The sequence below is a fragment of the Cetorhinus maximus genome, chromosome 20, assembly GCF_964194155.1.
Source record: "Cetorhinus maximus chromosome 20, sCetMax3.hap1.1, whole genome shotgun sequence".
Taxonomy (NCBI): Eukaryota; Metazoa; Chordata; class Chondrichthyes; order Lamniformes; family Cetorhinidae; genus Cetorhinus; species Cetorhinus maximus.
In genome coordinates, this window is record NC_135898.1 from 3963820 (window position 1) to 3991113 (window position 27294).

A 27294-nucleotide genomic window follows, 5' to 3' on the forward strand; every position below is an offset into this window, starting at 1 on the left:
AATTGGTTGTTAGTGTAATTCTTAGCACACTTGGGATTGTTCAGCAAGTGCTGTCCAATTGTGGAATAACATCTAATGTTGGACATTATGTTCTAAGTTTTGCCAGCACAGGATGACTGAGTACGGTCAGTGCACTGCCCACTGTGAACAGCCGAAGGGATGTGTTGTTTGATATGATCCTCCAGTCATTAGATCACATCTCATAGCACGTCACTGTAACACACGAGTGCACTAATGTCTTAGACCAGTCGGTCAGTAGTAGGGTGTATAATGTGGCTTGGATGCATTCCAGGATGTTTTATTACTTGACATTCAACCACCACTCTCCCCCCTCTCCCTGCCCCACCCCTTGCCTCACCCACGCGCCCCCCCCCACCAAACTCCTGCCATTGGTGACCTGACGTATCTTTGCTCGTGAGGCCCTGCCAACGTCAACTGAAAAATGAGTAAAGATGGATTGATAGCATCCTGACATGAGCTGGTGCATGAAGAGTGCTCACGTAGGCAAGGTGCTGAAGACTGTAGCATGCATGGGCACAGCAAGCACAAGTCAGCATTTCAGGAATGTTGTTGGTTGAACTGGAGAGCTTTAAAATTGGTTGTTGGTACATTGCAAGCGTGTGAGACTTAACATGAAGGTTTATGGCCCTTTTAGTTGAAACGTTTGAACTGATTGATCTTCCTGCAAATTATGTCGCTCTCTCTCTCTCTTCTAAAGTGTTTGCTTGCGTCTGATGCCCTGGGTCCTGAAGTCATTGCTTAGTTATGCCGAAGTAAAAAGCACTTTGGTTTAGTTCTGCATCATGGTAAACTCATTTGCAAGAAGATTGCACAAACGATAAGAGCGACGTTTAAACTGAATGTTCCAGTCCAGAATTCCATGGGCTTGGTGGGATTGAGGGAATGCTGTTTTACACCACACCCAGTATTGCTCTCCAGTGATCTTACTGTGGGCTGTAAAATCATTAATGGGCAGTTTAGATTAAACCCAATGCCAAATATCACAGTCAAATGGATTACAATTCTGAATCAATACTTAAATAGTGAAAGCTTCACTATTTACTCCCCCAGCAGCCTTGGATATTGGCAGGGGATCAGGAACCCCCAAATGTTATGGTCTGGTCACACAGCTCATTTATATTCTAGGCATGGACTAAATACGAGAACCACAGAAAATATAGTGGGCATTATAAAAAACACTTTAATTCTGTTGGATGAAAATGGAATTTGGCCTCTCTAGCCCTATGGGGTTTGCTTAGACGGGAAGGGGTTGGACATCAACGCCTTGGACAAGATTTTGTCCCATTGAGCTGTTGTGACCTGGAATGTGCTGCCAGAAAAGATGGTGGAGGCAGATTCAATAGTAAGTTTCAAAAGACAATTGGATGAATACTTGAAAAGCTAAGATTTACAGGGCTATGAGGAAAAAGCAGGTGAGTTGGGTGAATTGGATCATTCTTTCAAAGAGCTAGCAAAGGCATGTTGGGCTGGCTGAATGGCCTCTTGGCCTGTAAGGTTCTCTGTTTATAAAACAAAATTCGAGAGAGTTGGGAAAGCGCCTGAGAAATATTTGGTTGAGGTTTGCGTGAGATTTGCTGGAACAAGTGACTGGTCGGGGAACTCCAGTTGTTCCCTGGTAAACGTAAAACCAACCACAGCCTTCACTAGGCACACTCTGAGTTCCCACTGGGAGTTTCCTTTTGAGAAAGACCTTTAAGTGCAACATTGCTGAATTCGTTTGCAACCACAACAACAACAAATGGTACTTATATGGCACTTTCAACAGCACAATGGTTCACAGGAGCACTGTCAATAAAATTCAATACCAAACCACAGATGGAGATATTGGGAAAGGAAACCACGATAATATGAGAAAAAACTGGCAAGAAATACAAAACCAGACAGTAAAAGCTTCATCAAGTATATCAAAAGGAAAGGAATAGCTGAAGTGAGCATTGGCCCCTAAGAGACCGAGACTGGGGAATTAATAATGGGAAACAAGGAAGTGGCAGACACTTTGAACATATCTTTTCTATCTGTCTTCACAGTGGAAGACACAAAAAAAATCCCAAGAATAGTAGAAAATCAAGAGGCTAAAGAGAGGGAGGAACTGACTACAATCACTATCACTAGAGAAAAAGTACTGGGAAATCTAATGGGACTAAAGGCTGATAAGTTACCAGGACCCTGATAGCCTGCACCCAAGGGTCTCAAAAGAAGTGGTTGCACAGATACTGGATGCATTGTTTGCAATATCCCAAATTCCCTGTATTCTGGAAAGGTCCCAGCGGATTGGAAAATAGCGAATCTAACACCTCTGTTGGAGAAAGGAGGGAGACAGAAAACAGGAAACTATGGGCCAGTTAGTCTAACGTCTATCATCGGGAAAATTATAGAACCCATTATTAAGGAGGCAATAGCAGAACATGTAGAAAATCAAAATACAATCAGGCAGAGTCAACATGGTATTGTGAAAGGGAAATCGTGTTTGATAAATTTTGTCCAGTTCTTTGAGAATACTGGATAAAGGGACCCAATACTTGCAGTATATTTGGATTTCCAAAAGGCATTTGATAAGGTAACAACACAACCTACACAAGATAAGAGGTCATGGTGCTGGGGGTGATATATTCACATGGACAGAGGATATGGCGACCGTATTGTCACCAGATTTACTGATGTTACAAAGATAGGTAGGAAAGCAAGCTGTGAGGAGGGAACAAAGAGTCTGCAAAAGGATATAGATCGGTTAAATGAGTGGGAAAAATGTTGGCATTTGGAGTATAATGTGGGAAAATGTGAGGTTGGGAGGAAGAATAGAGAGGCAGAATATTATTTAAATGGAGAGAGACTGCAGAATGGTGCAGCACAGAGGGATCTGGATGTCCTTGTACATGAATCACACAAAGTTAGCATGCAGATACAGCAAGTAAGCAGGAAGGGAAATAACATGTTGGCCTTTATTGTGAGGGGGATGGAGTATAAAAATAGGGAAGTATTACAACAACTGTACAGGACATAGGTGAGACTGCATTTGGAGTACTGTGAAAAGATTTGGTCTCTACTTAAGGAAGGACATATTTGCATTGGAGGCAGTTCAGAGAAGGTTCACTAGGCAGATTCCTGGGATTAAGGAGTTGTTTTGTAAGGAAAGGTTGGGCAGGTTGGGCCTACACTCACAGGAGTTTAGAAGAATGAGAGGTGATCTTATTGAAACGTATAAGATTCTGAGGGGCCTTGACAGCGTAGGTGCTGAGAGGATGTTTCATCTTGCGGGGGGAACCTAGAACGAGGGAGCACAGTTTCAAAATAAGAGTCTCCCATTTAAGATGGATAGGAGCTGGAATTTCTTCTCTCAGAGGGTCGTTAGTCTCTGGAATTCTCTAACCCAGAGAGCACTGGAGGCTGGGTCAATGAATAAATTCAGGCTGAGTTGGACAGATTTTTGATCTACGAGGGAGTCAAAGGTTACGGAGGGGGGAAAGCAAGAAAGTGGAATTAAGGGCACAAACAAATCAGGCATGGTTACATTGACAGGCAGAGCAGGCAAGATGGGCCGAATTTTGTTATGATCTTACGATATTCTAAAACTTTCTCAAAGAGGTAGGTTTTAAGGAGCACATTAAAGGAGGAGAGAGAGAGAAAGAGAGGCAGAAAGGTAGAGCGGTTTAAGTGGAGAGTTCCAGAACTTGGGGCCCAGGTCGCTGAAGCCATGGCCGCCAATGGTGTAATGATAATCAGGTGATGCACACGAGGCCAGAGTTGGAGCATTATAGAAAGTGATTACAGAGATGGGGGTGGCCTAGACCATGGAGGGATTTGAAAGCAAGGATGAGAATTTTGAAGTTCAGGCCTTGTTTAACCGGGAGCTAATGGTCGGTGAGCACAGCGTAGGGTTGCCAACCCTCCGGCAATGGCCGTGAGTCTACTGGAACCGGCATCAGTCTCCCAGTGGCCAAAGAAAGCAACGCGGGAGATATTAAACAAGTCCGGCCCATTATTCATCATCAGCAACCACCAAGGCGGGAAAGAAACTACAATACCTCATAGTGCCTTGCGGCATTGCTACGTGGTGACATCACATCCAGTGCAGTGCTGTCCAATCAAACTCAAACCTTAAAGCAAAAAAAGTAGCCAGCAGGACTCCGATTGGCTGGGATTTTAGTAGGCTATGATGGGGTTGGTAGGGTTTGAATTTCATTGAGACATTGGGCGTGAGCAGTGAGCATTGGTCCGGATGTGATTGGTGCGAGCGGGGCTTCTGAACACTTCACTTCATTAAAAAAAAACAGAGATGGGGAGACAGAAAACAATTAATTTCGCCTCAGTTTCAGCAGCTTTTAATATCCCTGTTGGAAACCATGGTGTCCGATCCTGCACCGAGCCCATTGAGAGTGAGTAAACCGCATTGTGTTCCCTCTAAACTTTAATCATGATTCGCCCCCACTGCAAAGTCGTCCCCTCTGCCGAATTAAACTTGGTTTGTTTTCCTCATGTGCACTCCCTTAGCAACGCACTGTCCGCTTTCCGTGACATCACTTCCACCGATACCTCCTGCAACATATCCAGCCAGAGTTGAGAGCCGGGCACTGGGTGATGGAACTTGCAGCGTGTTAGGACATGCACAGCAGAGCTTAGCGTAACCTCAATCTTACAGAGGGCAGACTTTGGCAGGCTGGCTGGGAGTGCGTCGGGATAGTCAGGTTGGGAGGTACGTGCGGTATGGACGAGGGTTTCTGCAGCAGATGTGTCCAGGCAGAGGTGGAGTGGGGCGATGTTGCAGGAGTAGAAATAGGAGGTCTGAGCGTTGTTGCAAACACGTGGTGGGACACTCAGGGTCAAATACAACGCCAAGGCCAGGATTTTCCTGTGGTTGGGCGGGCTTGGCGGGCGGGCCTGGGAGCAATCGGGAAACCGACCATTGCCCGCGGTCAGACACTGACTGCCACGCGCGCTCAGCGCTGCCAGGGTGGGGGGTTGGCGGGAGGAGCGCGAGGGTGAAAGTTCACGCATGTGTGGGGGTCTGTGCAGTCAAAGCTCCCTGAGGCAGCTGAAGATTTTTAAAATAAAAAATTAAACGTATTAAAAATAATGAAAACGTGTCCCCTCTGTCACATGAGCAGGGATATGTTAAACGTGAGTGTTAAAAGTTTAAAATTTTTTAAAAATCACTGGTCGAAACCTCATCCCGCCCGTGGATGAGGTTTTGCCAGAACTGCAAAGGGCGCTTGGCCTTTTCGCCCGCCTGACGACTGAATGGTTGGATGGGCAGTGAAAAATTTGAATCAATGACTTCATTAAAAGGCCTTAACAGGCTGCTTAATTGTTGGCGCGGGCGCACTGCCAACTCTGGTGCGTGCCTGCCAATCGAAATATCGCCTGGGTACCCCAATGAGGTGGGGACACTTGCCCAATGTCGTCACATGTCACCTTACGCTCGTTTGGGTTGGGCACACGCCCGCCCAACCAGCCCAATATTTTACCCCAAGGCTGTAAACGGTCTGGCTTATTCTCAGACAGTTCCAAGGACTTAGGGGTGAAGGCATGGAGTTTGCAGTGGCAGCTAAAGACAATGACTTCGCTCTTCCCAATATTGAGTTGGAGGAAATTTCTACTCATCTATTACTTGATTCCAGTTTCCTTTGCTTGATCACTATAAAACAACGGATTATTCCCGCCGTTATTGGATCTCCTGTGGTGTCGCTCACTGGTGGTTTGATAGGCTCGTGATGTGAAGCAGCAAACCTTGCCTTGCTCCTTAAAGCCGTGGGAGCTAACTCTGGCCCTGTTCTGAGATGAGTTAGTGATCAGAAATTTGCAACACAGTATTTACAGCACTGAAAAAAACAGGGCAGTCAGCCCAAGTGGCCCAAGATGGTCTTTATGCTCCACTTGAGTCTCCTCTCACCTCACTGCATCTCACCCTATCGGTATATCATTCTGCTCCTTCCTCCCTTATCCAGCTACCCCCTAAATGTGTCTATACTGTTCACCTCAACTGTTCCCTGTACAGGGGAGTTGCACGATCTCACCAACCTCTGAGTAAAGAAGTTTCTCCTCACTTTCCCGATTGGATATATTGGTGACCAACTCCTATGTATGGCCTCAGGTTCTGCTCTTTCCCACAAGTGGAAACATCGTTCCCACATGGATTCTGTAAAAAGCCCTTTCATAATCCTGAGGACTTCCACCAGCTCATCCCTCTGTCTTCTTTTCACACAGTATCATGAGATTCCTTTGTATTTGTAACAGACTGTGACATTACCGATGGAGCACCACGTTCAGGATTACTCTTATACAGCTATGTGCAAGTGAGTTGTGGTGAATGAGAGAATATGGTCTCTCTCTTATCTGTCTGTCAAGTTAATGGCGCTTTGTGTGTCTTTTCTTGGCCTCTTGTCCACTTCAATCTCTGTTTCTCTTTGCCTTCTCTTTTGCTCTATCTTTGTCCTGGTTTTCTGTCTGTGTGCCTCTGCCTCTTGCTGTTTCTCATTCACCTAGCAGATTCTGGGAAGGGAGCTACTCTGAGTTGGCATTTAGTGGGAGTGGAATAACTGGTAGGGAAACTGTAGTTGCTTTCACATATCCTCCTGCTTCACTCTATCCTTGCTGTGTCTCCACTGTCCTACCATTCCCTTGGCTTCACATATTCGCATGCCTGTCCCTTCCCTACTTCACTCCTATCATACATCTGATCACTTTCCTTTCACATTTCCTTCTTAACTCCTCACTGTCCTGTCGGTGTTTCTGCCATTCATCCCTGCTTATTCTTCTTGCGGCTGCTTCCCCACCCCTATCCCGCTTACTTCCCACCCCACCATTCCTTCAACTGCACCCCCACATCGTGTCATTCTCATGGGTAACCCATTCCATGACCTGATCAACCTTCGTTCCCTCTCAACAACCTCATCCCCAATCCCACACCACTATATTCTTCCTGAAGGAAAAGCTCCACTTCCTGGTATCCCCCACCTGCCATAACTCCTTTTCCCACTTGTTATGATCTCGGTCAAGACGGGTAACCGTTTAAAAAAAATGAAATCTGAAATCCCAGCTATTCACTGAAAGATTCCGCAAATTAAATTTAAGAATTTTCAATATACAAGAATCAAACAAAGCAAACACTAAATGCTATCTTGGGTAATAACCTACACTCTAAAACCCAGAATCAACAGAAGTTAAACATGAATTAACAGGCATATTACAGTCGATTATAACTATAAATTACACATTAAATTATAGATACAGCTAAGACAGATATTACAAATTGGCTCGGCCGTCCATTGAGCAGATACGTCATCAATCTCGGTCACAAAATTCTTCAAAACTCTGCCTTCCTCATGAAGAATTTCAGCTCCTCTTCTTCTAGGGTGTGGCCTGAACTGCAAGCCGACAGCAGCACACAACCAACCCGAGTTCCACAGGCACGGTCTTTACCAAAAATGGCACACGTCTGCAGAACCTCCGCAACTGTGCCCACTATGTTCTGGATGGTGTAGATCCACCAATGTCGTCTTCAAGTACCAGGAACAGCTCCAGCAGCTGTAATTTTGCTTGCAGGTCTAGCCTCTGTCTTTTTCACTGGAGTCATCACCTGCTGAGCTCTGATGACCCTGTGTCCTTTTATATGTTTCAACCAGTTTCAGTCTCCCCAGAAGTTGTGCTTTCCGATCGCTCAGAGTTTCCTTAGAAACCGGAAAGGTCAGTTTCCTTAACCGGCTCCCCTTTTCAGTTAGAGCCTGTCTCAAAAAGTACAAGCTTTGAAACCACGGATTCCGTCACACGCAGTCCTTTGACAAGATCCTTCTTCTCACCAGGGAAACGAGCCCAAAATCTAACGCACAGGAATGGAGCTGGGAGACGCAGTTCAGAGGAAAGGCAGCGCCACGTGGTGTTGGGAGGCCTGAAAGGTAAGTAAAGAAACCTCTACCAAGCTTGCAGCTTTCGAGCTACGCGTGTGGCTTCCGAGATGTTGCTTCAAACAAGAAGTTGAGTGCCGCGCCCAGGAAATGAAGGCCAGAAGCGAGATTCTTTTCATAATGTGGGATTTGTGAAACTGATGCATTTGAATCAGAACCAAAGTTTAAGACTTTTAACTGTCCGGCAAATCAGATAATCCACACGTTGTTGCTTCTCTCGTGTGGACCTTCTGGATGCTTCTCTAAGACCTGTGGCTGTGATCTTACATTTTCATTTGGGCACTGCTGTGAAGAGTTTACATGTTTTGCAGGGGGCAGTTTCAGAAAAAACACTGCCCTCCTTTAAAACGCTGACCAAAAAATCCATGCAGACTCCATTTTCCTGACCACAAACCCTCAAGAGACCAAGCCTGTGAGAGGCAAGACCATTTAAGAAGAATCTGTGTACAGTTGAGGGACATGTTATGAGTGACGTACCGCTCAGTGGCTAATCCAGAAGGTTCCATTGCTCACTGCCAAGAGTGCAAATTAGAGGGCAGAGTAGCTGACAGTGAGTGTAATACAACTTCTGCTTCAGTTACAATCGATTACGCACTTGATGACTTTTTATCTGGAGTCGGGAGAGTTTTATTGAAGGAAATAAATAGTTGCATATTATTGGCCCAATGATTTGTGTGGAATGTTCAATGGACCTGCAAGGTTAGCTCGACAAGTAACACTTTCATCTCCAAGTCAGCACGTTGTAGAGTTTTGACTCACTCCAAGACCTATCGTAGAATGGTTGCAATACAGAAGGAGGCCATTTGGCCCTTCGTGTCTGTGCTGGCTCGTTGAAGGAGTGATTCACTTAGTGCCACTCCCATGCCTTCTCCATGTAGCCCTGCACATCTTCCTTTTCAGCTAATCATCCAACCTCCTCTTGAAATTCTTAATTGAACCTACCTTCACCACACTTTGATGGAGGGCATTGCAGATCAGAAGCACTCGCTGCATAAAAAGGTTTTTTCCTTATGTTGCCACTGCTGCTTTTGCCAATTACTTTAAATCTGTGCCCTCTAGCTCATGATCCTTTCATGCATGGGAACAGTTTCTCCATATCTACTCTGTCCAGACCCCTCATGTTTTTGATGACTACGAGCAAATCTCCTCTCAACCTTCTTTTCTCCAAGGAAAACAATCCCCAACTTCTCCAGTCTATTCAGATAACTGAAGTTCCTCATCCCTGGAACCATTCTCGTGAATCTTTTCTGCACTGCCTCCAGTGCCTTTGCATCCTTCCTATAATGCGATACCCAGAATTGGATGCAATACTCCAGCTGAGGCCGAACCAGCGTTTTATACAAGTTTAACATAACCTATTTGCTTTTGTAGTTTCTGCCCCTATTGATGAAGTCCAGGATACTGTGTGCTTTATGAACTGCTTTCTCAACCTAGCCAGCCATCTTCAGTGATTTGTGTACGTTTACATACAGGTCCCTCTGCTCTTGCACCCCGTTTAGAATTGTACACTTTATATTGTCTCTCTCCATTATTCCTACCAAAATGAATCAGTAAAGACTTCACTGTATTAAATTACACCGTCACTTGTTTGCCCATTCCACCAACCTGTCTATATTCTTTTGAAGTTCTATACTATTGTCCTCACAATTCACAATTCTTCCAAGTTCTGTATCACCTATGAATTTTGGAATTGTCTGCTGTACACCAAGCTCCAGGCGATTGGTATGAGGAAGAGCAATGGGTCTGAACATCGACCACGAGGGAACTCAACCATAAGACTTTGCCAGTCTGAGAAACAACTGTTCACCACGACTTTTTATTTGCTGTCACTCGGCCAATTTCTTATCCATGTTGCTCTGTCCCCTTTATTCCATGAGCTCTAACTTCACTCACAAGTCTGTGTGTGGCACTTTATCAAATGCCTTTCGGAAATCCATGCACACAGCACTAATGGCATTACCCTCATCAACCCTCTCTGTTACCTCATCTAAAAACTCAAGCAAGCTAGTTAAACATGATTTGCCCTTGGCAAATCTGTATTGGCTTTCTTTGTCAACCTACATTTGCCCAAGTGGCTATTATTTTGTTCTGAATTATCATTTATAAAAACGCATCATGTTGGTTAAAACTGGAAGGCAATACAAAGGGAGTTCTGAACTCTTGCTGATCAACACTGCAAGGCAGCATGAAAGGAGTGCTACCATGCTGATGGTTCTCACCAGGGTGACTGGCTTTGGTGGGGATGAAAGAAGGGACTTTCTACTAGAGGAGGGGTGGTGGTGGGGGGGTTGTTGGGAGGTGGGGTTTGCTAATGAGACTGGACCCCAGGACTCTCCCTTCCCCTGGGGCCCAGGTACAGCTGCTCCCTTGCGGCTGAATGCCTTTGTGTGTGGACTGTGCTGCAGACACCAACGATGCTCAGGAAGCAGCAAGAGGAGACTGTGGGCAGTTTCTTCACTTACTGCCCGGAGGAATCCAGGCCAAAGGGTGTCCTGGGAAGCCCATGCCCGGGACAGGAAACAGGAAGCCAACGCCTGGGACAATCCTGGAAAATCCAGAGTTTCCAAGAACAAGCTTTGGGAGGAGCTCTTGTGACTTGGTTGGCAGTGCCTCCTACCTCTGAGCCAGAACCTCTGAGTCCAAGCCCCACTGCAGAACCTGTTGGCTCCGAAAGGAGTGTTTGCGATGCAATTTAATAGGTTGGTAATTAGCCTGCTGCTCATCCTTTCAACCCTTCCCCACTATTCGCCAAAGGAAAACAAAAGCGTATGAAGATATAAATGACGGGAATTGAAATTAGTGACTCACGGAAATGTAGTCAGCTGAGTTCTGTACTGTAATTTCTACCCGTAGTCAGGAGATATAAAATGAGACTAGAGAGGAGCTTTCAAGCTGCAGGGGACGATCTGAAGAGATTATGTTGGTCTGGCTGCAGTCAATGGAGAGTGGAAGACCTTTACAAGATATAAATCGGTAGAAATATTACGAAGGATTGAGCAATACAACGCGTTTAATGAAACACAAAGACTGGACAAGACCCTGTCATTTTGGAATAAAAACAGAAAACGCTGGAAAAACTCAGCAGGCCTGGCAGCATCTGTGGAGATAGAGATGTTTCGAATCCATATGACTCTTCTTCAGAGCTAAAGAGAAGTAGAAGCCCGATGGATTCTATACTGTTTAAGAGAGGGTGCAGCAGGTGCTGCAAAACACAAGGTCATGGATTGGTGGGAGCTCAGGAGCGACTGACAAAGATGTCATGGACACAAGGCAAAGGAAGTGTTAATGCTGGCGTTAAAGACTAAAGAAGGTGCTGATAGTGGCATAAAGGTAAGATGGCAGAATGTGTTAACAGCAGAACAAGGGTCAGTGCTCTGTGCAAGCACAACATAGAAACCAGTGACAGGTGGCCCTGTGGGGGGGGGCGGGGTGGGGGAGAGGTGTGGGTGGGGGTGGGGGGGGTGGGGTGGGAAGAGGTGTGGGGGGGTGGTGGTGGATGGGTGGTGGTGTTGGGAAAAAAGAATAAAAACATTTTTAAAAAATTTAAAAAGGGGTAAAGATGGAGGAGAGAGTTCATGATCTAAAGTTGTTGAACTCAATATTCAGCCCGGAAGGCTGTAAAGTGCCTAGTCGGAAGATGAGGTGCTGTTCCTCCAGTTTGCGTTGAGCTTCACTGGAACAATGCAGCAGGCCAAGGACGGACATGTGGGCATGAGAGCAGGGTGGAGTGTTGAAATGACAAGCGACAGGGAGGTCTGGGTCATGCTTGCGGACAGACCGAAGGTGTTCCACAAAGCGGTCACCCAGTCTGCGTTTGGTCTCTCCAATGTAGAGGAAACCGCATTGGGAGCAGCGAATGCAGTAGACTAAATTGAGGGAAGTGCAAGTGAAATGCTGCTTCACTTGAAAGGAGTGTTTGGGCCCTTGGACGGTGAGGAGGGGGGAAGTAAAGGGGCAGGTGTTGCACCTTCTGTGATTGCATGGGAAGGTGCCGTGGGGAGGATTTGAGGAGTTGGGGATGTTGGAGGAGTATTTTGGCTCTGGTTAAACTAATGACATGCAACAACTTACATTTATGTAGTAGTACCTTTCATATCACAAAATGTCTCAAGGCACCTCACAGGAGTGTAATGAAAGAAAAAAATTGACGCCAAAACACATAAGGCCACATGTGGTCAAAAATTGGTTAAAAAACATTTGTTTCAGGGAGCATCTTGAAGTGGGGGGAGAGAAAGAAGTGGAGAGGTTTAGGAAGGGAATTCCAGACCTCAAGGTCCAGGCAGCTGCAGGCACAGCCACCAATGGTGGAATGATTAAAACTGGGGATACGCCAGAGGTCAGCATTGGAGGAGTGTAGAATTCTTGGAGGGTTGTGGGCCTGGAGGAGGTTACAGGGAGGGGCGAGGCCAGGAGGAATTTGAAAGCAGGAGTGAGAATTTTAAGAAAGAGGCATTTCTGGGAGCCAGTGTTGGTCAGCGAGGTCAGGGGGCAATGAGTAAAGAGGACTCCCAGTAAAGCAAGAAACTCCAGGAGATGAATTTCAACAAGACACTTGGACCAGATAGAGTACATTTGAGATTTTTTAAAGGAAAATGGGTAAACGTCTGGGTAATTTTTGTTGGTGTGACATCAACACCAGCAATGAAGGGAAGCAGCAATCTTTCCCTCCATTAAAACTGGATTCCAGGACCATTATTTGAATTGTTGCGATCTCCGTTTGCTCATCTTGGACGTTATACATCAAAATAAGTGATTCGACCTATGGATTATTAATGGGCCCATGTTGTGTGTCAGTTTGAGCACATGTCTCAAAAAAGACATCATAGGGGCAGTTAAACGGAGCGAAAGAGAGGAAATTATGGAGCAAGTGACTTACGCCATTAATGGCGTCACTCCATATATTCCTGGGATTTTCGCATCATTAACCTCATTGAAAACAGTTAGAAAACAATTGTGATCAGTCCGCCCCCTTTAAAATCATTGGTGATTGTGATTTTCCTGCAGTTAAGCTAGTTTTCACAGGGTTGTTGCTTAACACTTAAAAATAATGGTACCACATCTTTTAGTATCTTTTCCAGTTGGCCTGAGCTCATTGACTTTGTTCCCAATAACGTGGAAAGAACCTTATTTATTTCAAATCATTCATTGACACAGGATCATTCTAAAATAAAACGTCCTTCAACAGATGGTTTAAATAACCAGTCAATGCAGTTCATCGGGCACGACTGTGCAATTTGATGCTTCACACAAGTATTTATATTTCAAGCAAAGCAACCCTGGGAATTCCACTGTCAGCCACGCATGTTCCTTCAAAAATCTCAAAATTATATCAGTCCATAGCAACCCAAACTGACTAAATGAAGGAACTTAGTCAGTGGATCAGCGCAGTCACCACCCTCCCCTCTATCTCTGTAACCTCCCCCAGATCCACAATTCTCCAACATCTCTGAATCCCTCTCATTTCATTCTGGCCTCTTGCCCAATTTTAACTGCAACACCATTGGCAGCCGTGCCTTCAATTGCCTGGACTCCAACTTCTCCCCCCCTCTCCACCTCTCTTTCCTGGGCCCCTATATTCTCTAGAGTTGAGAAGAACGAGAGGTGATCTAATTGAAGCATACAAAATTCTCACAAGGCTTGAGAAGGCAGATGCAGGAAGGATGTTTCCCTTGGCTGGGGGGTGGGGCGGGTGGGGGGGGGGTGGGGTGGGGGGGGTGGCGGGAGGAGAGGGGGGGGCGGGAGGGGGGGTGCGGGGGGGGGGTGGGGGGGTGTGGGTTGGTTCTAGAACCAGGGGACACAGGCGTAGAATCAGAGGTAGGTTATTTAGGACAGAGATGAGGAGGAACTTCTTTGCTTGGTGGTGAATCTTTGAAATTCTCAATCCCAAGGGGCTGTGGAGGTTCAGTCATTGGGCAAGGCAGAAATTGATAGATTTCTAGATATTAAAGGTATCAAGGGATATGGAGATAGTGTGGGGAAAATGGCTTTGAGGTAGAAGATCAGCCAGGAGCTAGTTGGCGGAGCAGGCTCCAGGGGTTAAATGGCCTACTCCTGCTCCTATTTCCTAGGTTTCTGTTTTAGCATTCCTTAAAGCACCTCTTTAACCAAGCTTTTGGTCAGCTGTCCTGACATCTCTCTCCGTGACGCTCCTGTGAAGCACCTTGGAAAGTTTCACTATGTTAAAGGTGCTGTATAAAGGCAAGTTGCTGTTGTTGTTAATGATCCTTTAACTACCCAAACAGACTGAAATATCTGCAGCTGGCAGCTCATCAGCAGAGATGCCCTAATACCATCATTGCCACTGGGGATCTGAGCTCAGATGGGACTTCAAGAGGGCCTCAGGTTATTTAAAGTTGCTAGGCTTTGATCAGCTGCACTGCTTCCCATTCACTGATGATATCCACCATGATGTTCTCTAATTCAGTCGTTCATTGGTGTCATCTTCTTTCCAGAAGGTTAACTGCCATGGATCTCTACCTCTGTCTGTCCTGTGCTGCTCTTATATAGTCCACATCAGTCACCTGCATCCACTCCATTCTATTCATCATCCGTTTTCTCCTCTGCTTCTCTCTCCTACCTTTTCCATCAATCTTCTCCAATAACTGTCTCTGTCTACTGTCTGCTCTAACGATCTGGACAAAGTATTGTACCTTTCCCTCTTTGATATTGTGCAGTAATTTCCTCTCTTCAGCCCTTTACAGCACTTCCTCATTGGTCTTTCTGCCTGCCTGTGGAGGATGGGCGGAACATCCTCCTGTATATCCACGTCTCGAATGCATTCAGATTGTCGATAGTCTCTTTGTTTATCGTCCATGCTGGAGAGGTAGGAAATGTGGAGTAGCTTATTAATGGCTAGTTCAGTGTGCTGGGTGGGGAAAGTTCTGGTGATCTCACTGTGACAGGAAGATCGTGGGATACTGATTCACAAAACTCAAGCACAAAGGTAGGAGGAGCAGGGCCTTGTATTTTTAATCACATCTTCCTGACATCCCAAAGTGTTTCACAGCTAATTAATTTGGTGTAATCACTGTAATGTGGGCAAATGCAGGATCCAATCACAGCAAGAACCCCAAAACACAAAGCTGTTTTCCTCTGAGTGCTGGTTGAGGGAGGAAAGTTGGCCAAGACATTAATACACGCCTCATCCTCCTATTCCCATAGTGCTTTCACATCACCCTGAACAGATGTGCTCTTTGACTTAGTGCCTTACTCAAAAGATGGCACCTCTGATGCTCCCTCTACACTGCACTGAGTGTCAGTTACACAAGAACACGAGAAATAGGAACAGGAGTTGGCCATTTGGCCTCCAGAGCCGACTCGGCCATGCAATAAGATCCCCACTCTTCCGCCCGATCAGCATATTCCTTCACGCCCAAAAACCTATCAGTCTCTGTCTTCAATATACTTAATAACTGAGCATCCACAACCCTCTGTGGCAGAGAATTTCCAAGATTCAAAACCCTCTGAGTAAAGAAATGTCTCCTTATCTCAGTCCTAAATGGCCAATCCTTTTATGCTAAGGCTATGCCACCTGGTTCCAGACTCTCCATCCAGGGGGAACAGCCTCTCACCTGTCATGCCCATTAAGAGTTTGTATTGTTCCATGAGAACACCTCCCATTCTTCTGACCACCACCGAATATAGGCCCATTCTGCTCAAACTCTCCGCACAGGGCAGCCCTCTCATCCTGGGAATCAATCTAGTGAACCTTCCTCGCACTCCCCTCTTGGAGAAGTATATTCTTCCTGAGGTAAGAGGAAAAAAAATAACGGTTCATTCAGGTGTGACTTCACCTGAGGCCTATATAATTGCAGCAAGACTCGCTTCTAGTTGCAACCACTCCCCATTTGTAGTGAAGGCTAACATGTCATTTGTCTTCCTAATTGCTTGCTGAACCTTCATGTTAACTTGATGCGCTCTGAGTGCAGGGTGAGGTTTAGACCCATAACCTTCTGAGTCCAGGGTGAATGTGATCACAGAGCAAAGCAGGCACACAATGAGGCACAAAGCAAATATTAGGCGCTTCATTGGAGAGATCGAGTAAGAACGCGAGTGAGAAAGAATGAACATGACAGGTTATTACCACCCATCCCCCTCTGCAGTTGTGCAGGATTAGCAATGTTAAAGGTTGTACTCCTGAGGGACAAAACCAAGAGGGGAAAAATAGCAGTTCAAGCCTTCCTCCTTCATAATTTAAATTAATATTCGTGAGGATTGCTGGATTTAATTTTCAGTTAGGTACATAAAATTATATTTTTTAAACATTTCTCTATTTTGAATTCCCCGAGACTCTCAAATCCTCCACCTGGGAAACTCTTCAATTACCAACTTTCAGTCATTAACCTTCCAATTTTTGGACAGCAGCTGTATTCTGAATTCGAATGAGACAGGTTCAGGTGTAGGACGCCTTGGGTCTGTTACATCTTCTCCTTCCAGAATACCAATTTCACCCTGCAACAGTCAGCCAGGAGCCTCGGCTAACGCCTCCACAGAAGGATGGCATCCCGGGCAGCGCAGCACTCCCTCGGTACTGCGCTGGCCTGTCAACCTGGTTTGTGTGCTCAACCAGACCAAAGGAGCCAAGCACTGCAGCCTCTGGTGTCCAGGGGTTTGGAGGTCATTGTAATGTTTCAATCTTTATTCCCATTGATTCCCATGTACCTCAAGTAGCTGACACTGAGGGACCTTGGCGTTCTGATTTTGGATTTGTCCACCAATGAGGCAACAGTGAAAGCTTGAGGACCAACAAATTCAAACTAGAGAAACCATCAAATGAGAATCACAAGCACTGATAAGACTGAATTACCTGGATGCATGGGGTTGAGTACCGGGACTCTCAGAGAAGGTAGTTTGGATACCTAGAGGGTACACACCCCTGTAGTTAGTCCTGTGGATTAATTATCAGGTTGATTTCTGGTCCCATATCATCTCTATTACAAAGACCATCTACTTGTACAACATCACCGGTCTCTTTAGCCCTTTTTTTGCTGAAACCCTCATTCATGTCACCTCAAAACGTGACTATCCAATGCTCTCTTGCCCAGACAGCTACCTTTCACCCTCTGTCAACTTCAGCTCATCCAAAACTCTGCTGCCCTTATCCAAGCTCACACTGAGGCCTGTTGACTAATCACCCACTGTGCTCACTGACCTGCATTGACTCCCAGTCCAACAACGCCTCGATTTTACATTTCTCACTCTTTGTTTTCAAATCCCTCCATGGCCTTGTCCCAATCAATCTCTATAACCTCCCCAAGTCTGACAATTCTCTGAGAACTCTACGTTCCTCAAAGTCTGGTTTCTGTGCATTAACCCAACATCCATCTCTCCCCTTCACTTCACAAGTGCCAGGTGAGCCTTCAGTTAACTCGGCCTTAAGTTCTGGAATTCCCTCACCAAAGCTCCCAGCTTCCTGTCCTTCTTCCTTAAAACCCACCTCTTCTGCAAAGCTTTTAAAATCACCTACATTTTTGGCTTGGTGTTCGTTTTTATCCAATTATGAGTCTGTGAAATGTCTAGGAATTCCCTTTTCCTACAGAAAGACGCAGTTCAAATGCAAAGCCTTGTTGTTGCAAAGAAGCCAAGCACAAATTATTGGTTTTGTCAATAAGACTGAATGCGATGAGACACAGAAATGTGACATGCCACCCTTAAACAGTTCAATGAGCCCACTGAAATGGTGAAGAGCAGGCTGCTGCGTCAGGACTTTGATCATTCACCAGCAGGTATAGTCTGTGTTTGTACAAGCTTTAGAATCGGACCTCTTTAAAAATAAGAACAGTTTGATGGCAAGCAGAGTGGGATTGCACAAATGCCACATCTGGTCAACATGACTGTATGGATGCAGCAGTTGAAATATCAGCAAGACAATGGAAGATAAATTAAAGGCAAGAAAGGTGTAGTTTTTGAGATGTAACGATGGTGATTAATTGAACAACTAATGAGGAAGCTTTAAGGAAAGTAGATACACAAGGAAAGAACTTGTGCATATGAACACCAAGAGACACCAACAATTCTTTGGGCACATACTTGAGAGAGAAACTGGAACATCTGGTAGTGACTGGGAAAAGTGAGGGTAGCAGAACAAGAGGGAGACAAAGGAGAATCATGGAAACATAGAGATTAGGAGCAGGAGCAGGAGTAGATCCTTCAGCCCTTCAGGTCTGCTCCGCAATTCAATGTGATCATGGCTGGTTCTCTATCTCAACGCCATCCTCCTGCTCTCTTCCCCTTAATGCCTTTAGAGTCCAGAAATCTATCTATTTCCTTCTTAAACATATTCAGTGACTTGGCCTCCACAGCCTCTGTGGTAGAGAATTCCACAGGTTCACCATCCTCTGAGTGAAGAAATCTTTCCTCATCTCAGTCCTAAATAGCCTGCCCCATATCCTGAGACTGTGGCCCCTGGTTCTAGACTCCCCAGCCAGAGGAATCATCCTCCCTGCATCTAATCTGTCTAGCCCTGTTAGAATTTTATACGTTTCAATCAGATCCCCTCATTCTTCTAAACTCTAGTGAATACACGCCCAATCGAACCAATCTCACCTCATACGACAGTCCTGCCATCGCCGGTATCAGCCTAGTGAACCTTCGCTGCACTCCCTCTATGGCAAGTATATCCTTTCTTAGGTAGGGAGACCAAAACTGTGCACAATACTCCGGGTGTGGTCTCACCAAGACCCTGTATAACTGCAGTATGACATCCTTACTTCTGAACTCAAATCTTCTTGCAATGAAGGCCAACATACCATTTGCCTTCCTAATTTCTTGCTGCACCTGCCTGTTTACTTTCATTGACTGGTGTACAAGGACAACCAGGTCCCTTTGTACATCCACATTTCCCAATATATCACCTTTAACTAATACTCTGTCTTTCTGTTTTTCACACCGAAGTGTATAACTTCACATTTATCCACGTTATACTGCATCTGCCATGTGTTTGCCCATACATACAACTTGTCTAAATCACCCTGAAGCCTCCTTGCATCCTCCTCACAAACCCGCCCAGTTTTGTCATCAGCAAATTTAGAAATATTGCATTTGGTTCCCTCATCCAAGTTATTTATATATATCGTGAATAGCTGGGGCCCAAGCACTGATCCCTGCAGTACACCACTAGTCACCGCCTACCACCTGGAAAAAGACCCATTTATTCCCACTCTGTTTCTGGTCTGTCAACCAATTCTCAATCTATGCCAGTATATTACCCCCAATCCTAAGGGCTTTAATTTTTCCCACTAGCCTCTAATGTGGGACCTTATCAAAAGCCTTCTTGAAATCCAAATACACCACATCCACTAGTTCTCCCTTATCTATTCTACTAGTTACATACTCAAAAAACTCCAGTAGCTTAGTTAAGCATGATTTCCCTTTCATAAACCCATGCTGACTTTGTCTAATCCCGTTAATGCTTTCCAAGTGTTCTGTTACCACATCTTTTATAATAGACTCTCACATTTTCCCCACTACTGATGTTAGGCTAACTGGTCTGTAATTCTCTGTTTTCACTCTCCCTCTTTTTTAAATAGTGGGGTTACATTTGCCACCCTCTAATCTGTAGGAACTGCTCCAGAGTCTATAGAATTTTGGAAGATGACCACCAATGCATCCAATATTTCCAGGGCCACTTCCTTTAGTACTCTGGGATGTAGATTATCAGGGATGTTTCAGCCTTTAATCCCATTAATTTCTCTAGCACTATTTTTTTAACAGTAGTGATTTTCTTCAATTCCTCCCCCTCGCTAGACCTTTGGTTCCCTAACATTTCTGGGAAATTATTTGTGTCCTCTTTTGTGAAGACTGAACCAAAATATGTGTGCAGTGGAAAGCTTTCTGTGGTAGGGAATTCCACGGTTCACCACCCTCTGAGTGAAGAAATTTATCCTCATCTCAGTTGTAAATTGTCTACCCCATATTCTGAGGTTGTGACCCCTTGTTCTAGACCCTCCAGCCAGAAGAAACATCATCCCTGCATCCAGTCTGTTCCTCTCTGTCAGAATTTTATATGTTTCAATGAGATCTCCTCCCATTCTTCTAAACTCTAGTGAATACAGACCGAGTCGGCCCAATCTCTCCTCATACGACAATCCTGCCATCCCAGGAATCAGCCTGGTGAACCTTCGCTGAACTCCCTCTATGGCAAGTATATCCTTTCTTAGGTAGGGAAACCAAAACTGCACACAATACTCTAGGTGTGGACTCACCAAGGCCCTGTAGAGCTGCAGTAAGACATCCTTGCTCCTGCACTCAAGTCCTCTCGCAATGAAGGCCAACATACCATTTGCCTCCTTAACTGCTTGCTGCACCTGCATGCTTGCTTTCAGTGATTGGTGTACAAGGACACCCAGGTCCCTTTGTACATCAACATTTCCCAATCTATTATAATTTAAATAATACTCTGCCATCTGTTTTTCCTACTAAAATGGATAACTTCACACTTATCCACATTATACTGCATCTACTAAGTGTTTGCCCATTCACTCAACCTGTCTAAACTGTGTTGCAGCCGCTTAACACTCTCCTCATCGCTCACATTCCCACCAAGTTTTGTGTCGTCTGCAAATTTGGAAATATTACATTTGGTTCCCTCATCCAAACCGTTGATAAATATTGTGAATAGCTGGGGCCCAAGCACTGATCCCTGCGGTACCCCACTCATCACCGCCTCCCACTCCGAAAAAGACCCATTTATTCTTACTCTCTGTTTCCTGTCTGCTAACCAATTCTCAATCCATGCCAATATATTACCCCCAATCCCATCTGCTTTAATTTTACACACTAACCTCTTATGTGGAACTTTATCAAAAGCTTTCTGAAAATCCAAATACACCACACCCACTGGTTCTCCCTTATCTATTCTGCTAGTTTTGTCCACAACAAACTCCAATATGTTTGTCAAACCTGATTTCCCTTTCATAAATCCATGTTGACTTTGTCCAATCCCACCAACATTTTCTAAGTGCCCTGTTATCACTTAATACACCAACAGCTTGAGAAGCAGAACAGGTACAAAATTTGAGACCAACATTAAGATGTTGGCTCCTACCAAGGACCATGGAAATTGGAGAGCAACAATTGCTGATGTTGTAAAACCTGGAACATGAAGAAGTAGAGTTTACATCAAGGATTCAAATAAATAAATACAGGTGACTCAATGACACAATTATGCTTGCTCCCTCATAGAGTAAGAGTTGTTACAGCATAGAATAAGGCCAATCAGCCCATCAAGTCCATGCCAGAAGTGTCAATGGCCTTGGCCCCCGATGCTTTAAGCAGAAAGATTAAATGCTCCACAGCTATCATCTCCTTGGCTCCCCAACAGAGGGAGTTGTTATTTGTATGTTAGCTGTGTTTAATTGTACACAGGTGCTGGACATTCCCGTGAGGCCTCGATACATAGAGATGAAAACTGTGATTGTTGGAGTTAGGAGGTCCAGGCTTATAATGTGTAACTCTGTAAATAAATATACGTGTGTAAAGATTGGCTCCAGTTCCATCATTCACCTACTTGGATTTATGGAATAGAAGAAGAGGCAACACCAGTCAGGGCAGGCACCTGAGGGATCATTTTCCAATGTTGGGTTACTGACTAGGAGTTTTGTTCCCTCAGACAGGATATTGGAGACGTCAAGGCATGGTCTCCGTGGTCTGAAAACTGGGTGCAGCGTGGGTGATGCTTTTCACCTGAAGCTGTGAAATTAGATCATTCTGCCTCTCATTTCATTACTTTCCACTCGATTCATACTCATTTTCAACTGGAATGACGTGTTTCCCAGCAGCAGATGATTATTTCAACTCCAGAGATTCTTGCATCAGTTATTTTTTTTTGCAATATTTCTGTTTAAATGTGAGAGCTTGAATTTTAAATGCGGAGAGCATTAACATTTAAAATTTGTGACGCAATCAGGGATGTGGTAATGCAGTCATGCATTATTAATCTGTTTAATTCCAGTCATATCATCAATCAAAAATGTAATGTTCCATCAGTGGAGCTGTGGTTTAATGATGGATTTTGGTGATGAGCTTTGGTGTGTCCCAAGAATGGATCAAGGTGCTCTACGTTGTCACTTTGGGTGACCAGATCATGTTTTACAGAAATACCAGAGTTGGGGTTGGGGCTGTTTCATATGTTAATGTACGTCAGAGCCTTAATTATTTAATTCATTCTTGGAATGTGCAAGGTGGGCATATATTACTCATTCCTAGTTGCCCCAAGATGGTTGACAATTTTTTAAAACACTTTTTTCACAGTACGCGGGCGTCGCTGGCTGGGCCAGCATTTATTGCCCATCCCTAATTGTCCCTTGAGAAGGTGGCGGTGAGCTGCCTTCTTGAGCCGCTGCAGTCCATGTGGTGTAGGTACACCCACAGCGCAGTTAGGGAGGGAGTTCCAGGATTTTGACCCAGTGACAGTGAAGGACGGCGATATATTTCCAAGTCAGGATGGTGAGTGTGCTTTAGAGGGGAACTTGCAGGGGGTGGTGTTCCCACGTGTACCCTGCCCTTGTGCTTCTAGGTGGTAAACGGTCATGGGTTTGGAAGGTGCTGCCGAAGGAGTTTGCTAGACCATGTGAGAGGGAAGTTAATAAAAATGCCGGACCGGAGTCATATACCACATTTCAAAAAAAGGCCTTGCTGGGAGCTGCTGGAGAATTAAAAGCAAGGGGCTAGGGGATGGGTGTGTGATATATCACTGAGAATGGCAAGCACATGGTATAGGACAAGGGGGTATCGGATAGGGAACAGTAGGAATGCGATAGGGCGATGGAGGAAGATTGGGAGTGGGACGAACAGGATAGCACTTTCAAAGATCCAACACGGGCCTGATGGATCGAATTGCTTCCTTCTGCAATATATGATTTCATAATAATTCAGCCAGAACAACAATTACCAATGACTGGGACAAACGTGGTCAGCAGAGCCCCTAGTTTTACACACCATGGATTCTCCTCATCCTCAGTAGGCAGTTGTTAACCCGTATCCATGGAATTGGCCAAACGGGAAACTCAGTTTTATTTTGATGCATTTGTTCTCAGAGTCACTGAAGGTCAATGTGAAGGGTTTGACCAATCCTCCAGGTATCAAAGTGTCACAGGCATGTGTGATGTATTCATTCAGCAAAATCTTCATCTGATGCAACAGCCATTTCATTTCTCAAATCAATAACTAGCTAAACCTTAAGATTAAAGCAAAATACTGTGGATGCTGGAAACCTGAAACAAAAACAAAAAATGCTGGAAAAACTTAGTGGGTCTGACAGCGTCTGTGGAGAGAGAGACTGAGTTAACGTTTCGAGTCTGTAGAGTGATACGGACATGAAACGTTAACTCTGTCTTTCTCTCTCCACAGATGCTGTCAGACCTGCTGAGTTTTTTGTTTGTGACTACCTAAACATTAACCTTCTAGGACATGGCAAATGAATAGAGTTCCAAATGCCACCACAAACTTCAATTCTGTTCAAATTGTGAAATGTCACAACCAATTCTTAATTGTTGGACTGGTTTTAACAAATCCTCTGATCCAATTTTATGTCAATGCACATTATTGGAAAGAAAGAGAAGACAAGCACTTCGACAGTTTGAGGTGCTTTGGCAGGGTTGGCAACACTTGTCTTTCTCAAAGTCAGAAAGTTGTGGGATCAAGCCCCATTGATACCCAAGTGGACACAGATATGAGCCAAAGGCAGATATATGGAGTTAGGTCACATTGTCCAAGAGAGTATTGAATCATCTTCCCTTGACATTCAATGGTATTGCCATCCCTGAAATGCTCACCATAAACATCCTGGGAGTTACCATTGACCAGAAACGGAACTGGACTAGCCATATAAACACTGTGGCTACAAGAGTGGGTCAGGGGCTGGGAATCCTGTGGTGAGTAACTCACCTTCAGCCTCCCCAAAGCCTGTCCACATCAACAAGGCACATGTCAGGAGTGTGATGGAATACTCACCACTTGCCTGGATGAGTGCAGCTCCACCAAGACTCAAAAAGCGTGACACCATCCAGGACAAAGCAGCCTGCTTGATTGGCACCACATCCATCACCTCCCTCCACCATCTATGCACATTGACGGCAGTGTGTACCATCTATAAGGTGCACTGCAACAACCCACCAAGGCTCCTTCGACAGCACCTTCCAAACCCACAACCTGTACCCACCTAGTAGGACAAGGTCAGGAGATGCATGGGAACACCACCACATGCAAGTTCCCCTCCAAGTGACACATCATCTTGACTTGGAACTATATCGCCGTTCCTTCATTGTCTGGTGCACCTGCACCACTTGGTTTGCAGCAGTGCACCACCTTCTCAAGGGCAATCAGACATGGGTAATAAACGCTGGCCTTGTCAGCGATGCTCAAATCCCAGGAACCATGTAAAAAGATAAGCAACCATAATCTCATAAAATGGTGGAACAGGTTTGAGGGGGCTAAATGGTCTGCTCCTGTCTCTAGATAAAGTTTCAACCCATGCGTAAGAAGATCGCTCAAGTTGCTGACAGTGCCTTGCTTCAGGATTTATCCCCAGCACGGCCACAGATCTAAGGACAAACCCTTTCAAAACCTACCAGGTCAACAGTGTAGAAACAGGATAAATCAGTAGGTTGCCTTGGCTTCAGGGGCTTGTACTGGCAGGGCCTGTGAGCTCAAAGGCTCCACTGACCCAAGTCTAAATATGCCTGACTTCAAGACAGGAGCAAAGGACTGGTAGGGTGCATGTGTTTATGATGAAGCAGGTGAGAAAATGAAGCATCTCCCTCTGCGATTTCTCTTGGTGTATTGCAGGGCGTGCGTGAAGTAGCTCCTGTCTATGCTGGGCCAGTAAATAGCTTCAAAGAGCTTCTCGCAGTCAGTTTGCTTTCTCCCCCATGAGTCTAAATGCAGCGAATGGAATAGAATCTGATCCCTTCTGTTTGCTGACAGTTCTAATCAGTGTGTCAATCCTCATTCTTTTCAGGTGATGACCTGTATGAAAGCTCTCCCTACGAGCCGGTTAACTCACGCCTGTCCGACATATTCCGACTCGCTGCAATCAGTTCAGGTAAAGAAAATGATGTTTCCTTCATCTCCCTCTGAAAACATATTCTCTTCTGAAAGAGTGGAATGAGTGTGGGGATTTATATGAGGATAAATACCCAGTGCTACTGAGAGTCACTAGACGTTCAGTTCAAATGGACCAAATTCCACTATTAAATCCCCCAAACACCACTGCAAATCTTGTAATCCCATGTAATCGAAATAGAGTTTGATCATCTTAAATGTTATAAAACAGTGGTCTTGCTTCCAGATGCTGCAGTGCCAATGATAGGGGACAACAATGTTTGAATTTTCAGAAGAATCTAAAGTTCCAATTTATCCCCAGTCACTTCCCCCGTTTAATACTTCAGTTGAGCATCGGCCTAATTATTCCAATGAGACGACGCATGGTATATTCCAAACACAGGAGAGGGCCAGATGTAGACCAGTGTACCTGGTCCCAACGTCAATCCCCCTCAAAGAGCTCTCCGATTCTCCCTTAAGTTTTCCCGTCTTCTACCCACTCCTGGTGGTCAAGTTATCACATTTAAACCATCTGCCTCCTTCTGAGCTTGAGTTCCTGACTCCTGCTTTTAGAGTTCCTGCCAATCTCAGATACATGACTGAGGTTTCACACATGGATTATCTCGAGGACCCCTGAAGATTGGTGTAATCTTTTGTGATGAACAATGGAGCAGCGGCAGCAAATTCAGCAGTGACTTTTGGAAGGAAGTTGGGTAAATACTTCAAGGGAAAATATTTACAGGGAAAGAGCAGGCAGGGTGAGATTAACAGGTTGACTTTTTCAAAGAGCTGGCAAAGGCACAATGGGCCTTTTTCTGTATCAGTCTCTGATTCTCTCCTCAGTCTTCTCTTCATCAGTGTAAGCAACCCTAAACTCTTCCCAACCTGCCCCCAGGTTCGATATTTAATAGACAAAATGACTAATTTGTCAAAATGAGTGGAAATGTTGGTGACTTTTGTTTCTGAGTTGGAGTGGGTGCATTCAGCCTCCTTAAACCTGGGCCCAGTTTGGATCATTCCCAGTATTAATTTGGTATCATTGATTGTTGTAAAAACCTGTTTGGTTCATTCATGTCCTTTAGGGAAGGAAATCTGCTGACCTTGCCTGATCTGGCCTACAAGTGACTCCAGACCCACAGCAAAGTGGTTGACTCTGAAATGGCAGGGTAGGGCAATTTGGGATGGCCAACAAATACTGGCCTCGCTAGCGATGCCCACGTCCCATCAGGGAATATTTTTTTTAAAAGAAAGTTACTGGCACGTATGAAAAATCCATTTGGCCAGTAAACAAGTACATCCTGAGACACTTGGCAGGAGCGATCGGACAAAGTGTGACACCGAGCTGCATAGGGAGATATTGGGATGACCAAGAGCTTGGGGCAAAGAGGTAGGTTTTTAAGGATCATCTTAAAGAAGGAGAGAGAGAAATGGATGGATGGTGAGTTTAAGGGAGGGAATTCCAGAGCTTAGGACCTAGGTAGCTGATGGCAGGACAGCCATCTGAGGGATGATGGGAACTGGGGGGGCGGCCAGAATTGGAGGGCAAGGGCCACAGATCAAGCCTTTGAAACATAATCAAGTTCTTCTGACTGACTGACCTGAACTCCTTCCAGAGTACACAGAGAACAGTGTCACAATTTAAGGAAGGTGAATTTCCCATTCTGCCAGGAATGTGTTGCGCAGTTGGATCGCTTGCCAACTGGTTGCCATGTTCCCATTCTGCCTCTTGTTAGCTATTGTCTTGCCTGCCCAATCAACTTTAGCTGGATGAAGCCAGTTGATAAATTATAATAAACCAAAGAAAACTATGTAGAAGGCTGAATGAAGGTGAACTAAAATGACGAAAGGGCCAATTATGACACTGGTAATTAAGCAGTGAAATTATTCCAGATAATTATATCTTTTTTAAGGTGTTCCTGGTCCCTAGATACTTGGTAGATTTTAATCAAGGAACTGCTACATTTACTAGAATTCTACATTAAATGAACGCTTTCTGACAGACAGAACTAAATTAACACAATGTCACAAAAAACTCAGTTACCAATTCACTCACCTGTTTGAAAGGAGTGTAACTGGTAAGATTCCTTTTATTCATATAATTTGGAAACATGTGTCAAAAGAAGACATCCTGTTAATTTAGACAGTCAGACCCTCTGTGAAGAGAGATATATGGAAAGGAGTTGGAAATTACTGAAAGTAATATTAGGATATTAAACATTTAACAGTATAAATTTGGCTTGGGCAGTGCTATATGTAGTGCCTGATGTTCAGGCCCACTGCAGTATGATACACTCAAGGGCTTGAGCACAAAATAAAGGTGACACTCCAGTGTGGC

The 27294-nt window shown here is 44.9% G+C and overlaps 1 protein-coding gene across 2 annotated transcripts in view; it reads left to right on the forward strand.

Annotated features, from left to right (window-relative positions):
* Positions 1–27294, forward strand: part of LOC144694798 (GDNF family receptor alpha-2-like) — a 223007-nt gene that overhangs the window by 25137 nt on the left and 170576 nt on the right. Inside the window, exons 3-4 of one of the 2 annotated variants that reach the window (XM_078565400.1) lie at positions 7818–7910; positions 24877–24960. In XM_078565400.1, coding sequence (XP_078421526.1) covers positions 7818–7910; positions 24877–24960 — 177 coding nt within the window. The remainder of the gene's footprint in view (positions 1–7817; positions 7911–24876; positions 24961–27294) is intronic. The other variant, XM_078565401.1, reaches the window with a different exon arrangement.